Here is a 15,795-nt window from a genome sequence, read left to right on the forward strand (position 1 = left end):
GTGAATTCAAGCCTCTGTTCTGTGCAAAATGGTAGAACCTTGAATAGTTACATGGATGTAGTCAGAAGATACATTTCCTGTGTAAGACTCACCAGGGAATGTAGAGTTCAGGCTGGCGATGGCAGGGCTGGGGAGGCAACACGGGGAGACTATTTACCCTGATAAAGGTTCGCATCAAGTGCTTTGAGAAGGCAGGAGGTGAAACTTTCCGACTGGGGCACTAGAAGGAGGCTTCAGAAAGGAGGAGCCAGAACTCAAAGCCAATGTACAGTTGAACGTGGGAAGATTGAGGTAAAAGGGGAACCCAGACCATGGAAACAGCTTGTAGAGAGGCACAGAGGAGGGGCCACAGAGTGTGGGATGGCCCCTGCTTCAGCCATCTGTCTAGCTGGCCCCTTCCATGACCATTCCTAAGGCAGTCATCAAGTTCTTGCTCAAATACTGACATACATGTCCTATGGGGCAAAGGACAGGCACTTCTTCTCTCTCGACCCTTATTTTCCTGTCTGCAGAATGACTAGAGCATCTCTAAAGTGTCCTCTCACGATCTCATCACAAAAACCACTCCTCTAAGTTTTTCTCCTTGTTTTCTCTCTTACCCCTAAATCCATCTGAGGGGGATCCCATGCCCAGAGGCAGGCCACTTCCTGCCCAGAGCCAGCTCCCTCTTTCTCCATCGCTCTCCCCTGGTTCCATGGTCCTTCACCTCCAGTTCTTCTCCTTCATCACCCATAGCTTCCCTTGTCTCTGTGCCTCTCTCCACGTCCACCTTGCAAAACCCATGACCGTCCCAGCCACTCACCATCTCTCAGCTTACAGCCCACTTCGAGCATTGGAAGCCAAATCACCTCATGTTCATGGTCTTTAGCCTCTCCTGGGCCCTTCCAGCTGCAAGTCTTCTTGTACTTTGTGCGTTCTTGCTCTCATTCCCCAAGGGGCTCTTTAAATGTCCACATCTATCCACCAGCAGAGATTGCTACCTCACTGAGAACATTGAAGCCATTGGTGAAGTGCTTTCCCATTTTCCTGGCCTGTCCCTTAAACGTGTCTCAGCCTACATACCTCTCTCCAGAAGATTAGGTGCCTGCAAAGTGCTGTCCCCAGATTATGCTCCAGATCTGGTTCTCCCCAGCTGCTAAAGGGCACCTCAGTTATTCACATCATCCCCTTGCTTTCCCCAGTATTGTTAAACCCTCCCTTCTCCTGGCTCTTTCCAGCACATAAACATGATGTAGTTGCCATACAGTGTTTACTCTGTAAGAGATGTGCATGATACCAGGCACATTACACGATGTTCATTTAAGCCTCACAGATGAACCTGAGATGTTAGTGTACAAATCCTGTTTTGCAGATGAGAAAGCTGAGGCACAGAAGGATGAAGTAACTTGTCCAAGCCACAGAGCTGGATGGATGGATGGTGGATGGATGGATGGATGGATGGATGGATGGATGGATGGATGGATGGATGGACAGACGGACGGATGGACAGACAGATGGATGGGTGGATAGACAGATGGGCTGTTAGATGGCCTGGTAACTGGATAGCTGGTTAAATGATTAGATAGTTGGGTGGATTGGACAGATGGATGGGTAGACAGACAGATGGAGGATGAACAGACAGATAAACAGACACACAAACAAAAGGGAAAGTACTTAATACGGTAAATGTTGGGTCAGGGTGAGGAAGAAGACTCAGACTGATTTCAGAGCTCCTGTACTGTAGCTGGGGGGATGATCTAATACATAACTAACAATCATGGGAGTATGTCAGATTACAGCTGAGCTCCTCAACCTGGTCACACAAGTCACAGACCAAAGAGCTGTATCAATCATAGTCACCTTCACTCTGGTTAAGTACCTTTGAGCAAGTCACTTAATCTCTTTAAGCTTTTCCCTCAACTCCGACGCAGGAATGAAAATACCACTGCAGGGCTGTTGTGAGGATTTCATGGGTTAATATTTGTGTGCCACCAACAAGGGTTCTACATTTTCTCCTTGTTTCCGCTTCAAATGGTATCTAGTGTGCCTTGGACTTAATGTGTACCAGGATTTAAGAGAAATTCCCCAAGCTGTGCCCTAACTCCAATGAGCTAGTAATAAAACAGAAAATCCTAGCAGGAATCGTCTAAAATTATTTAACCCTCCCTGAAAATTTCTTAAGGGCATTCTAAGAACCTCAGGCCCTGAGCAAAATAGAACAGTTTTCCCTATTATCCCTTTTAGTGCTAAATACAAACTTATTAAAAGACTTCCCAGGAGGTCCCGTGGGGCCCAGACTCTGTTTCCCCTGAATTTGCTCCTTGCTCAGCAGGAAAGCACACAGATCCTTGGGTGGAGACCCCTTCCAGTCCCCACTTGTAGCAGTTTTGAGCATCTTTCCAAGTCGAAGAAATTTTATGAGAAGAATAGATGTAAGTCTGTCCCTTTAGGGGAATGCCACAGCTTTCCCTACCAGCTATTTTAATGAACAGGATTGTCAAGTAAGTCCAGACAAATTAAAACGTAGCTGCTCTAGGTCCCAGGCTTCATCCAGGCTCATATGGGGATTAAATTTAATGAGAGGAGCCTGGGGCAGTGTTTTCCCTTATGTATATGCTTTGGGGGCACGATTAGCCAATAGCCAAGCCTCCTATCTTTCCCTGCCCTTTTCCACTTCTTCCTCATGTGCCTACTCCCTTCCACATCATGGAAGGAGAATGGGCGTGATATGAGCAGCAGCAAGAAGGAAGGTGTGCGTGAGGGTGTACGGCTGAGACCCTTTAAAATTACAGAGTTCCCAGTCAGGGGTTGCAGATGAGTTTCTAAGAAGGTTAGGTGCAAAGGAGACCAAGCCCCTGTGTGAATATATCTAACCAAATAAATTTTGTACAATATGGCCCTGAGACACAGTTGAGCCCAACTGACGTAACACTTCTTCCCTGAAGCTTTTTCTTTTTTTAAAGATTTTATTTATTTATTTGAGAGAGAGAGAGAGTGAGAGAGAGAGCGCAAGAGGGGGTAGGGTTAGAGGGAGAAGCAGACTCCCCGCCGAGCAGGGAGCCCGATGCGGGACTCGATCCCGGGACTCCGGGATCATGACCTGAGCCGAAGGCAGTCGCTTAACCAACTGAGCCACCCAGGCGCCCGAAGCTTTTTTTTTTTTTTTTTTTTAATTCATCTGTTCTTTCAACAAATATTTGTTGAGAACTCACGCTGTGCTACGTCTGGTACCTGCTGCCGGGGAACCAAGTTGAGAAGAAGCTAGAGCCTGCCATTAGGGGGGCTCCTGGTCTGCAGAGAAGACAGACATATGTACACCAGTGAGGCAGGGCAGGAAGGAAGATGTGTGGGCATGGCTTTCCCTCCGAGAAGAGCTAACTTGTTCTTGGGCCTGACCTGGTTCATCTCCAGGGTCCTGTATGGTTCTGTCAAGCACTTCATAGGCTCAGAATTAGAATATCAGGGCAGCTGGAGATTTTCACCTGCTTTCAAGAGGAAGCCAAGGCTACAAATACATACAGCTTCTAACTGGGTTTTCATGGTCTTGACTGATGGTGCCCTGCTAGAGAAAGCATACCTAAATTTCGACGGTGCTTACTATAAAAGCTGGTATTTTGCTCTTCAGGAAGATGCCCTCAGTCCTGCTGATACAAGATGTCTTAAGTCCTCATCGACGGGTCGTGTACATAGCATAAGTTACACGGGGCCTTTCACGTATACCCTTTTCTTCCATTATCCCCACTCACCTAGTGGGGGACCGTGATTACTCATCTCACTTTGGGCGTGAAGAAGTATGGTTCAGAGAGATTGAGTCATTAATTCTCCAAGGACTCCACAAGGACCCAAGGAAACTGGGGAGTCAGAATCGGAGCCCAAGTCTACCCTACAGATGATATTCTCCATAGTACTTGAAAAGATGCCTCTCGGGGCCCGAGACCTCCAGCGTTCAACCCGTAAGCTCTGGTGTTTATCATGTGGAGGTCAACGGGCATTGATCAAGTGCTCCTTGTATCGGGTATGTTCCATAAGTCAGAATTCACCTCTGATGTTCTGCTGTCAGTCCAGTGCACTTGCCGCTACACCTCCCTTGCTCTTGCATAAGAATCTGTGTGTACGGAACTTACTATACCCCGAACCGTGTGCCGGGCCGTCTGGAGAAGTCTCACTTCTGCCCACGTTAACTTGCGTAACTGATTGCGGTTATGTCCTGTGCTAGAATGTAAACTCCCTGAGGTCAGGAGAGAACCATGCCTGTCACAATCACCATCGGATCCCAGTGCCTACTGTTGGGTTTGCTAAGAAATTAAACAAGTGAGGGTAATTCCTACAACAACCCTCTCCATTTGTTGGTATGATCCCCACATTACACGTGAGGCAGCTGGGACTGGAGAGGAGCCGTGACCCGAATTTCACAGAGTGCCAGTTACGTTAGGTAAGGGGCAGATGGCCTGTTGAAGTACATTCTTCCGGCATCATCCTGTTTAGTTTCCAGCAACCACTCTGGGAAGTTCTATCTGCTTTAATGTCAAAGCAAAATCAAGAAGGAAAACTAAAGCAGTTCCTTCTATTTCAAGGGGAAAAAAAACGGTGAGACAGATAAGAAAAATAGCAACAGGGCCTACAACTCAGGGCCAAGTGATAAAGTAGCAGCTCCAATTTCTGCTCCCATCAGGAGTCAGTGCGTCTCCCATGCAGGCAGAGAGGCCATCTGCAGAGGAGAACCTGAACACCGACAGGTTGTGTTGCCATCCGTTAGCACCCCATAAACATCAAGGTCACCCTGTTTAGGCCCCTTCCATTAAAATGTGTAAGAGCCCACAGCCCAGCTTGTAAAAGGCTGACGGAGAGGTGCCCAGCCACCAGGCAACCTTAGCTTCATGCCAGGAGAGCTTGTCTAGTGTAAACTGGCGAGGAAATGGAGGGTTTAGATGGACAGCCCAGCAGTCTCCAGATGACAAAAGTGAGACTGAGTGTCTGGGAATTCCTATGTAGGGGATCTCATTTCATTTGACATCGATCCAGGGGCTGACTTGGATATAACAAAGGATAAGCAACAGGACCAGAAAAGGAGACAGATCTGCTAGAAGAACCAGGAAGTCCCCACAAGGAGAGCCCACCTCTTTGCTGATCAGTTTCCTTAATCTTACAATGTCAGTCTGGCACATGGCTCTGAGAATTGTCAAAACAAGGGAGAAATACCCGTGACCATATGACCTTGTAGAATCCGCTGATGCTCTCTGGGTCTCAGTAGTGGCAGGGCATACAGAGTTCAAGGGGGTCTAGAGCACAAGAGGCAGCTCTAGGAAAGATAGTAAGCAGGGGTTCTGACAGCATTGTTGTGATAGTTCAAAGAGAAACTGTATATGAAGGTGCTTCATAAACTCTAAAACCTGATATAAGTGTTAGTTATTAAGCCAAAAATGTCTTTCCCCACACGCTACGTCATTTGACCTGACACCAATCCTATGACATGGGTGAAATGGGAATTATTCTACCTATTTCACAGAGATAGAAAGTGAGGTTCAATGAATTTCCTAAGTTGCCACTGGCAGATCACCCAGCCAATAAGTGGCAAAGCCAAGGGTAAACCCCAGATCTGTCTGATCCTAAAATTCATGGTGTTTTATTTACTGCATATAAGCAAGAAGGTGCAGCAGTAACCACTATAATTTATTTGGATGATCGTGGGATTCCAGTACCGGTTTGAGCTTTGTCTGGCTTGTGATCTCCCAGAGGACACAGATTAGGTCTGGTTTTTCTCTGTACTCCTAGCACCAGCCACGGTCTTCAGCACATAGTAGGCATGCTTGGAATCCTATAGGAATAATGAGAGAATCAGTGTGACTGCGTTGATACCTACTGTATATCAGGCATCCTCTGAAGGGATGCCGTCACCATCCCCATTTTACAGAAGAAGAAAACGAAATTCAGCAATCAGATAGGTTGCCTAAGGTCACATAACTGGCAGAACGTATTTGGAATCACATCTAAATCTGACGCTCTTCCGGCCACAACTGCCTTCAGGTTAATATAGGAACGGCCTACCTGTTAGCTACGGCCTGAAGTCAGGCAAATGCTGGGGAAAGGCTGCCTCTTGTGCTCTAGACCCCCTTGAACTCTGTATGCCCTGCTGCCTGAAAACACCAAGGCTTTGGCCCCAGCAGCCTGTCCCTCTGCTGGCTCACACCTCACTGAATCGAAGCGCTATTTGCTGTTTACTTTTACACCATAAACTGCCACCTGGAAAAAGTGCTGAGTAAAGCCAAACAAATGCTAAACTAATTGTCCCTCCCCAGTCTCTCAGGGGAAAGTTCCTGCCCTGAGGCAAGCCCTGCCTTCAGAGTCACGGAGGGGTCAATGCTGTGCAGAAGGGTTAGAAATTTCAGAGACAGGACTTCGGAAGGCCCGGAGCCTGGAGGTCGTCATTCTGTGTCAAGGCGTTGTCTGTGTGAGAAGGAGGGAAGGAAGCTCGAAGAAAGTCCTGAGAAAGCCACATTCCTGGAGGGCTGCTGGCTGTAGTGACACTAGCCCACAGCCCCACCCCAACCTGGGAGGTTTTCGTAAGGCCAGCTCACCAGAGACAGGCCCGGACCGACCCTCAGCCAGGCTGAGCAGGGTGTAAATGAATCGGTTTACACTCTCAGGCCGCCTATAGCCCCAGGCACCCAAGGATTCATCCCTTATCCCACAGACTTCAGCTAAGGGTCTGTTCTGTGCCATGCTCTGTGCTGGGTACCAAGCATAGAAGCGATCAGGAAAACCCGGTCCGGCCTCAGATATCCCTGGTCTGACAGCGGGACAGGCACAGAAACAGAAAATCGGTTTACCATGTAACATGGAAGGGCAAGGAACGAGAGAATAACCACAGGATGAGTCACAGACTTCTCAGAGGAGAGACCCTTGAGCTGAGCCTTGGGGGTAGATTATGCTGTATAACATGGAGGGTGTTTATATCACAGACTCCCACCGTCTTAGAGCCAGACAGACCTTAGATGCCATCACATTCCCCCTGAAGCAGATGAGGAAACCCAACACCCAGTGAGGGGGAATGACGTCCCCAAGGTCACACCGCAGATGAGTGGCTGAGCAGGCATGGGCCTTGCACGCCTGGTCCTTGGACTCTAGTCTAAAGTTCACTGTCCTCAGAGACCTGTCCTGAGTTATGCATGTCTGCCATGCCCTTCTCTGCGTTTCACTTCACTGGGTGCTCGCCACAGCCCCGACGGTCAGCAGAGGTGCTGTGAGGCGTCCTCGTCACGGCCCACACTCGCTACATCCCTGACGTCAAGGAACCTGCCTGTGGTCGCAGAGCTCAGAAGCTGCTGAGCCTGGCACAGAACCCGGGGCCCCCCAGCTCCAGGTCAGGGCTCTTTGCACCCATTTTGTAGTGGACTCTTCTCTGGGCAGCTGAGAAATGCGGTGTGTCTCTGCGTGTAGTACGTCCCTTCCAGGTAGGGTGCCAGACAAGGTGTCGGGCACAGGGACACCCCATAAATGGTGACTCAACTGTTGTGTTGTGGGGTTTTGTTTTTGTTTTTGTTTTTTTAATTCTCAAACATCAATAGCCGTTGCCTTGTAGGTTGATATGGAAGGTCTCAGCCTCTGAGATCTAATTTTGATTTATCCCCTTTTTCCAAAAATCACTAGACTATTAGTAGCTTCTAAACCAGGAATATAGCTTGGAATCTTCCAAGCTGTCATGGGCAAATGCAACCTGACACAGTGCCAGTTAATTTAGTTTGAAAGAGAACAAAAGCGTTGGGGTTTTCATTCGAAGACTGTTGGGCCATAAGGCACAGACTGCAGGCAGGGTCCCTGTCACAGCCCTGGCAGAGAGCATCCGTGGCCACGGCTGCACGACCTGTTTCCTAAAAACCCGGGTCGGAGCCTTCACCACCTCTGCCTGCGTAACAGGGAAGCTGTCACTGGCCCTGTGCCCAAGGCCTTGTGAATTGGGCCGTGTGCATACTGCACCAAGTCATAGATTGGCCTTTGTGAAGGGCTGGGCGACTCGACTCTGGCTGTGACGCAGTCCCCCAGCAATTTGCTTTGGATCCGAAAGGCCATGGAGGCGGTGCTTGGAATTAGAGTGGCAGGGCAGTGTGTAGGACGACGGGCACGGGCAGCAAAAGCACAGAACCGGCCCCCAGAGTCCCCACCCCCACGGGTGCAGGGGGCTGGCCTCCCTTTCACCCCGCCTGGAGGACAGTCAGGCTGGAAGGAAATGCGGGCCCCAGACCCCCTGCACGTGTTGCAGCCAGACCCACAAGCACTTCCCTCGGCCATCAGGGACTCGTCCTCACTTTGTTTTCACACATTACCAGTTTTTAATTAAATGTGACTTTTCCTCACATCTGTTCAGAAGGCCGGTCCCCCTTGGAAGTGGCGAGCACAAAAGCGGGGATGGGCTGGTGGTAGGGGAAAGCAAACAGAGCAGAGCCCTTCCATCGGCCTATTTTGATAAGGGCAGCGGGCTCAGGACAGGCTTTTGCCTGGAGAATTGTTCTCACCCGAGGGTCATTGTTCGGGGAGATTAGCCTCCCAAGCCTCCGGAATCCGGATGGGTCCCTCCCAGGAGCCAAGGTAGGTAGCCAAGTGTGACCCTTGTTCCCGACGATGACCGGCTCAAAATGTGTTTTCTCTTTCCCCTCCCTCCCCCACGCCCTCCCCACAGAGATCTGTGCTGCCGACTGTGGGGGCCATGGCGTCTGCGTGGGAGGCACCTGCCGCTGCGAGGAAGGCTGGATGGGGGCGGCCTGCGACCAGCGGGCCTGCCACCCACGCTGTGCCGAGCATGGGACCTGCCGCGACGGCAAGTGCGAGTGCAGCCCCGGCTGGAATGGCGAGCACTGCACCATCGGTATGGCGGGCCCACGCCCGGGGCCGGGGAGGGGGGGCGGGGAGCGGGGGGGGCGGCGGGGGGGCGTCTGCTGCGGGGCGCGTGCTGCCTCTGTCCGCATGTGGGAGCTGGGCACAAAGTCCTTTCATCTGGCGACATTATGGTTGGCATTAACAAGCAGCGACTGGACTTAAACTCACCACTGGGCCTTTTTCACCTTTTCCCTCCCGGTCTGCATTTCCCAGATGTCCGCTAGCTGGTTCGTGTGCCTTGCTGTGTGCCCCCCCCCCCCCCCCGGGCCATTTGCAGTAGGGCTCTGCGCTGAGGAGCTGGGGATCAGGAGTAAGGCACACGACTACCACTTAGCAGCTGTGAGCTGTCCTAACGCCTCTCTGAGCCTTGGTTTGCTCACCTATATATAATGGCTGGCACAGAGTAGAGTGCTCGATAAGTGTGGCCATGATGATCAAATTCCTGATCTGCTCTCAGGCCCCCACCCCCACCAGCCTGGGATCCTCGGGAAAGCTTCCCATGGGCCCTGGGCCACATCTGCCTCCCATCAGGCCTGGATCCCTCCCTCCCCTGTCCTCAGCCTCCATCCTGTCTGCATTTGTCTCCTCTCTGCTCTCTGGGGCCTCCTCAGGCCGCCTCTGCTGAAGCAGCGCTCTTGGCAGCTCTCGGACCAAGCTGATCACTCCGTTCCCTTCTTCCTGCCTTGCCTGCTGCTTTTGTTGATTTTAAACACAGCCAGACGTTTTGCTTGGTTTATTATCCTGGAAGGAGCACTCACCAAAAGCTCTCTATTGAATCAACTGGTCTGTGTGTGTTTAACTTCTTCCTCTTGCATTTTTTTCAAAGGGAGGGTCTGTGATCAGATGGCAAGCACATGGCTTTGGAAGGCTGGATTCTGGGTGCCTCTCCAGCTCTAAACATCACCTCTTGGGCCTTCCGGAAACTGGGAGACGAGCCCCAGACCTTTTGAGGGACAGACATTTTGAGCAAATGGAGCCACTGCTTTTTTCCTTTTTTTTTTTTTTTTTTAAGGCTTCATTCCTTTTGTTTTGTAATCTGAAATTAGTCTATATTCATCATCCCCACGTCCACAACATCACCCTGGTGATAAATGGCAGTGGAAGACCTTGTGCTTATTAACAATAATAATGGCTTCTAATTTTTTAGCGTTTACAATGTGCCAAGCATGTGCTAAGGGCTTTTAACTGCATGATTTCATACTCCAGAGAGTCCCCCTGTGGAGGCACGCATGTTATTCCCTCCTTCTCAGGGACCTGAGGCTTGAGGTCACTTAGCTTGTAAGGAGAAGAACAGGAATTTGAGGCCTGGTTTCCAGAGCCTCGGTGCAGGGTGCCAGTACCAGCTGCTTGCTTTGCGGCCCACAGGACAGATGCCAGGTTTTCTACGAGGCATCTGGCTCACAGCCTTCAGAGGCTATGCCTCCTCATTCCTGTTGCACTCGGAGCTGCGAACTTAGTTGCCCATCCCAGACCCTTAACAGAGCTGCTCCAGAGCCCAGGGCAGCCCTCCCCACTTTGTCCTCAGCAGAAGGTGCCGCAGTGTCTTAATGCCCGCTTCTGGGTGGCTTCTTCATGTCCGTGTCATCCTACCTGAACACCCCTTCATGGGAAGTGGCCCTAGTCACTCGCGGGGTCCTCTTCTTTAAACCCCACTTTCCCCTCACCCTTCCTTTTCCCCGTGACTGAGGACAGGCTGACCTTTTCGCCTCCCAGCCCAGAAGAGGGGGCCCATCCTTAGTAAAACCAAAAGCAGAGCCCAGAGAGAGTACATTCTGTTTTCTATCACTTAATTACAGAGTCCTCAGCTCACCTTACCAAGTTCCAAAAAGTTTATGGATGGCAGACTTTTATAAGATAAAAGCATCTCATCTTAGTCAAATGATGATGAGGGATTTCAGGAAATTCTCCATGAGCCCAATCACAGATGATTCATGCCAGGGCTGGTGGGCAGGTTGTGCTGCATCTCGTGGTCTTGTGGATGGATATTCATCAGCCTGGCCTGAAGAATATCCAGTGTGTTTGGATGCCAAGAAGTCAAAGCACCCCCTTCCACCCCCACTCCCCACCCCCTCCCCCAGCCCTGCACACCCGCACACCCATTGTCACTCTTTAAGAGCAAATTCCTCCTTGGGATTGCAGATGCTTTTTGCGCTGCAGATAAGAAATGCATCAAGGTAAATGTGCACGATTCAAGAGGGAGGTTGACAGTCACAAATATCAGAAAAATGTCACAGGACATTGAAGAAGTAATGGACTAGTCATAGTGGCTCAGATGAAAGGACGTTGGCTCAGAATTCTATTACCTTTCATTTTGTGGTGAGCATTTCCTTTGTCCCTGTCTTATCTCCCCGCATGGCAACTTGCTCCCCGTGGGTCTCTGCCTGTGGCCAGCTGCATCCCCAATGAGAAACCCAACACCTTAGTGCTGAAGGAACACTCCATCACCTTGTTCAGTACAAGGGAAGGGGTAGGAGAGGCAAAGGAGAGAAACAATGGTGGTGCCTTCTTTTTTCCTTTCAGAATAGAAATGAGAAGGAGAAACCCCTTTTTAACCTTTGCTGGGAATAAGAAGCAGCTTATGTTTCCAGGGAACCTCACTCCCTTTGAGGATCATTTAGGAAAAGACAAAAACTATTGGTGTGAAAAGTTAGAAATTCCAAGTATTACATTTTCTCTTGTTATCAGATTTCATTACTATACAAGAGGTCATTAGAGCACAGCTAGTTCATGTGCTGGAGTATAGTTATGTCCTGTGCCAGAGAAAAAGCTGGAATCCATGACACTAATGCAGAGACCTCCATGCAAGTAGAAGTAAGAGAGGAGGGCCTGTTTATTTATATACCGCTGCCTCCATAAACAGGAAAGAATGATTTGATGACCTGCCAACTGGCATTAAACACCAAGACAAGTCTGGGCTCCTTATGGTCAAGTCCCCAGCCTAAGAATCTTTTCACCCCAGTGACATTTCCCAGAGCAGATTATTATAGTAGGAATTGAATATCTCCTTTAGGAGGCTTTGGTCCCTCTTTTCTTTTATAGAGGCTACTTGATTTTTCTCCAGAAGAGGTTGGTTTTCAGAACAAAAGGGAAATGGATGGTAGCATCCTCTTTAATGGCAGTATTTTTGTCAAAAAGCAAGAATATTCACATTGAATCCTAATTCCTCATGTTGGGAAGTATCTGTCTCTGCATCTTCAAGAAAGGTCTTTGGTGAAAGGGCCATGGGCAGACCACCTGGTGGCTAGGGGCTTCGTTTTCTCCCTCCGTGAATCACAGAATGGGGGAGGCTGGAGGAGGCCTCCAGGGGTGATGAAGTTCTGGCCTCCTCCTCCACTGGCCACAGAACTGCACATCCATCATCCCAAAACTGAGTTATCCTGCTCCTAAAAATATCCCACAAATAAGAAGGGATTTTTCTTTTTTGTTCTTGCTTGTCAGTAATGCTCCCACTTGCATACATGAAACTCAGTTTTCCGAATCCAAAATTTAAGGTAAGATGAATTGACGCTCTATCTCTCAAGTATATGGTCAACACAGAGTCATCAAAAGTATATTCAGGGATGTCTTTTCCAGGAATTTCATGGGTCTCAAGTCTGGGCCTTGACCTCCCAATTCTTTAGAAAAAGCTAAGAATCATAGTTAAATTTGAGAAGGTGTCTAATTTTTTTCCTATTCCTTCGAAAACAGTACTATCATTTTTGATCACTTCTACAATCATTATTTTATTCACTTCAGTGCCCCTTGTCTATAAAGTCTCAAAACACATGTGGGAAATGCCAGCTTCTGATTACATTTGTAAAATTCCAACCTTGACCCCAAAGCTGTGATTGTTCAAGATGCCAGATACACAGAATTTTATTACTGGGCTTCAGGAGAGCTGTCCAATCATATAAATCTTGATTCTTACACAAATCCTCCTCTGGGAGTTAAGATCAAAATAATACTCTGATGATGCAGTTGTTCAAGTGAGCCCAGCCAGACTTCACGATAAAAAGAGATTATAAAGAAAGGCCACACAATCTTCTAGAGTTCTTTGTCCACTTTTGAATGGTAGCTCTCAGGTTTCTCGTTTGTAACCAGACAGTCCTTAACTGAGAGTTTACAAGACCCTCACAAGGTGTCAGAGCCTGTGTGATAGCCCGACCCTCGTCCTTCAAAGCATTCTCTCACAACCGGACCTGTGACCTGGCAGGACAGTTGCTGACAAGGACAAGAGAAAATGGACAGGGGTCTACCCTAAGTTATCAGAGCAAGAGCTTGATGAGTCATTGGTTCTGGGAGATGTTAGCCCACACATGGTAGGGGTGGGAAACTGGAAGGAGGTTAGTAAGGCTTTGTGAGTCCCTCTCAGGTGGGTGCCATTGGCCATTTACTCATTGATCCTTCATCCAAAGCAAAGGGGATTAATGTATCCAAGATCTTAACAAGAACATCTCTTCGATGGTTTGTCAAACATCTAAAGAACTTACATGATTATAAGCACCCTAACCATCACCTGCTATAATGATCCTTGTTTAATCTGGCCTAATGTGTACCAGTGATACAGCTATTAGAGTCAACTGAGGCTCATGGAGAATGACAGTGAAGAACCTTAGCCACGCTCTCCACAGCGTTTGATAGGGGACCCCTAAAGCTTCTTGGGGTTACCCTCAGAGAAACTTCTGGAACCTTGTTTGGGTGCAGGCAAGTCAAGGAAAGAAGTTTGCATGTTGAAGGCCATAGAAATGCTGAAGAGATCTAAGACCTCACAGACTCATGCCAAAGACCCAGAGTCTGTATCATAAACAGCTGTGCGCCACCACCATCTCTAGCTTCTTGCATAGTGACAGGAATAGAGAAGGAGCATAAGAAACATCTGTGCAATCTTGAAAAAATAAGCATGGTCTAAGCGGAAAGATGACTCTGCTGTCATCATCTTCAACCCAAAGTCCTGAGGAGAAAGATGAGGGAATTTTGTGAAGTCTTGAATCCACCATCCACAAGTGCAAACTCATGGACTTTGTATCATCTTTCCTGAAAGTTACTATTTTAAAATCATGGTGGATTTTTAAGTGACTATACTCAAGGGCATATGTACCAAGATTTTCAAACAATAGAAGCATGGACAACAGTATGGACTTCTGTATATGGCTTTTATAAATAAATGGCATTGGACTTCAAAGATCCAGTTACCCCTTCCATCTTCAACAGAAGGAAGCTCTATTCTGTTCCCAGAAAACTCTTGGATTTGGCTGTTATCAGCTTCTGGACGTACAGTGTGGCTCAGGGTCACTGTGTTGGAAAGGGCAGTGGTTTGTGGAGTCGGAATCTGAAGTTTCGAATGCCCGCTTTTGCCTCCTGAAATCCACAGTGATGATTGCAACCTGAGTCTGCCTCAGTCACTTCCCCGGCTGCTCTTCCTGCCCATGATCTGGAGAAATTAGTAAGCATTTTTTAAAGGTATTAGAAACATATTTACATTTAATAGAGATCTTTATTACTAAATTGTTCTTAAAAATGAAATGACAAAAAAAAATGGCACTAGAAGAGAGAGCTCTGTGAAGTCAGCCCCTAGGCTTGGGGAGACTAGCCTACAGAGTAGGTATAATCTGTCCTCATCACCAGAGCCAGGATATCACCGTTAAGTTTGGAGAAAAGCAAGGTTTTGCTTGTGCAAGAACTCCCTCAGAGTGGATGCTGCATGGCAGTATGGCCACTTGGATCCCACTGATGGTGTCTCACCCAGCCTTATCATCCTTTCCAACCCTGTGAGAGAAACGCCACCTCTTCTGCAGCCGAGTTCAGTTATTACAACAATCTGTGATCGTGACTCTCTGTAAAACTCAACAGATCTGAAAGCTAAGAACACCAATTGAGCCAGGAAGTCCAGAGATCCTGTGTATTATTGTTCTCAGGTGACATATCACAGGAGGTGATGTCTAAGAAATTTTAGGTCACTCTGAAAAATGAGATGAATGAGCTTGACTAAGACAAGTGTGACAGGTAAACCAAGAATGAAGAGTCTTCACCTTAGCCAGAGATGCCTTCTGGGCCATGCTATCTGTGGGCTGGCCCTGTCTTTCATTGTTCAGCATTTCACAGCTTTGTTTATGCACTCTTGCTTTAATATGCCATTCTCCTCCACTTTCTTCTATCTTGTGCTCTTGTGGACTCCATAACGTCTATAAGAATGAAGGCGGGGCACACAGGCCCAGTTAAAATCTCCTCTTCCCAATTTTCCACTTGGCTGTGCAGCCTCCAGGAGCATATTTCATCTAGAAACAAAGACCACATGGAAACCTCAACTAGAAACATAGCCTCTCATCCACCCATCTTTTGAGGCAAATATATATTGATGACCAGCAACAGTGTCTTCTCTACCCAGAGGACTGAAAAAATAAATTTTTATTTTTTTATGAAGAAGGGAAGAATGTTCTTGCCATTGCTAGAACCCTAGGGCTTCCACATAAGGCCCCAGCATTGCAGTCCAGTCCTAGTTACGGGCTTTGGATTCATGTGTGAAATCAAGCTGAGGATGGAGGCCCGCCTGGCAGAAAGCTTCAGGCCCTTCAGGAGGTGGCCATTGATCTGGCATGTGGGGAGCTGTAGAAAGGGTGTGGGAGGGAAGCTCCTCAAATAGCTATGAGGAGCCCAGGTGGGGAAGATGAGATGGTAGTACTGATTAATGCTGGGAACTAAGAGGGCTGCCCTGCTTTCAACACACAGCCCCATATATGCACCGTGGGGTTTATTTTAGAGCAGTGTTCAACACCCATCCTCACAGAGAAGCAAAACCTTAGATTGCCAAGTAAGCCAATGATTGAATGCAGCCCCTCCATTGGAAAACAAAGCATACATCATTCTATCTTTTGAGTTAACGAGCATTGAGAAGTGGTCAGGTTTTGTTTTCTTTTTTCTTGTTTTTCACAGTGACATCCATTGACCTGCACCTTATATTCCCTGTAA

General features: G+C 48.2%; 1 protein-coding gene across 12 annotated transcripts in view; it reads left to right on the forward strand.

The window, feature by feature from the left end:
- Positions 1–15,795, forward strand: part of TENM4 (teneurin transmembrane protein 4) — a 719,612-nt gene that overhangs the window by 593,327 nt on the left and 110,490 nt on the right. For all 12 annotated transcript variants that reach the window (XM_064576841.1, XM_064576836.1, XM_064576846.1 and 9 more), the window contains one exon: positions 8,654–8,839. In XM_064576841.1, the coding sequence (XP_064432911.1) occupies positions 8,654–8,839 (186 nt within the window). The remainder of the gene's footprint in view (positions 1–8,653; positions 8,840–15,795) is intronic.

The sequence above is a fragment of the Mirounga angustirostris genome, unplaced genomic scaffold, assembly GCF_029215605.1.
Source record: "Mirounga angustirostris isolate CCGP_5_RB_7025 unplaced genomic scaffold, mMirAng1.0.hap1 SCAF_13, whole genome shotgun sequence".
In the NCBI taxonomy this organism is placed as follows: Eukaryota; Metazoa; Chordata; class Mammalia; order Carnivora; family Phocidae; genus Mirounga; species Mirounga angustirostris.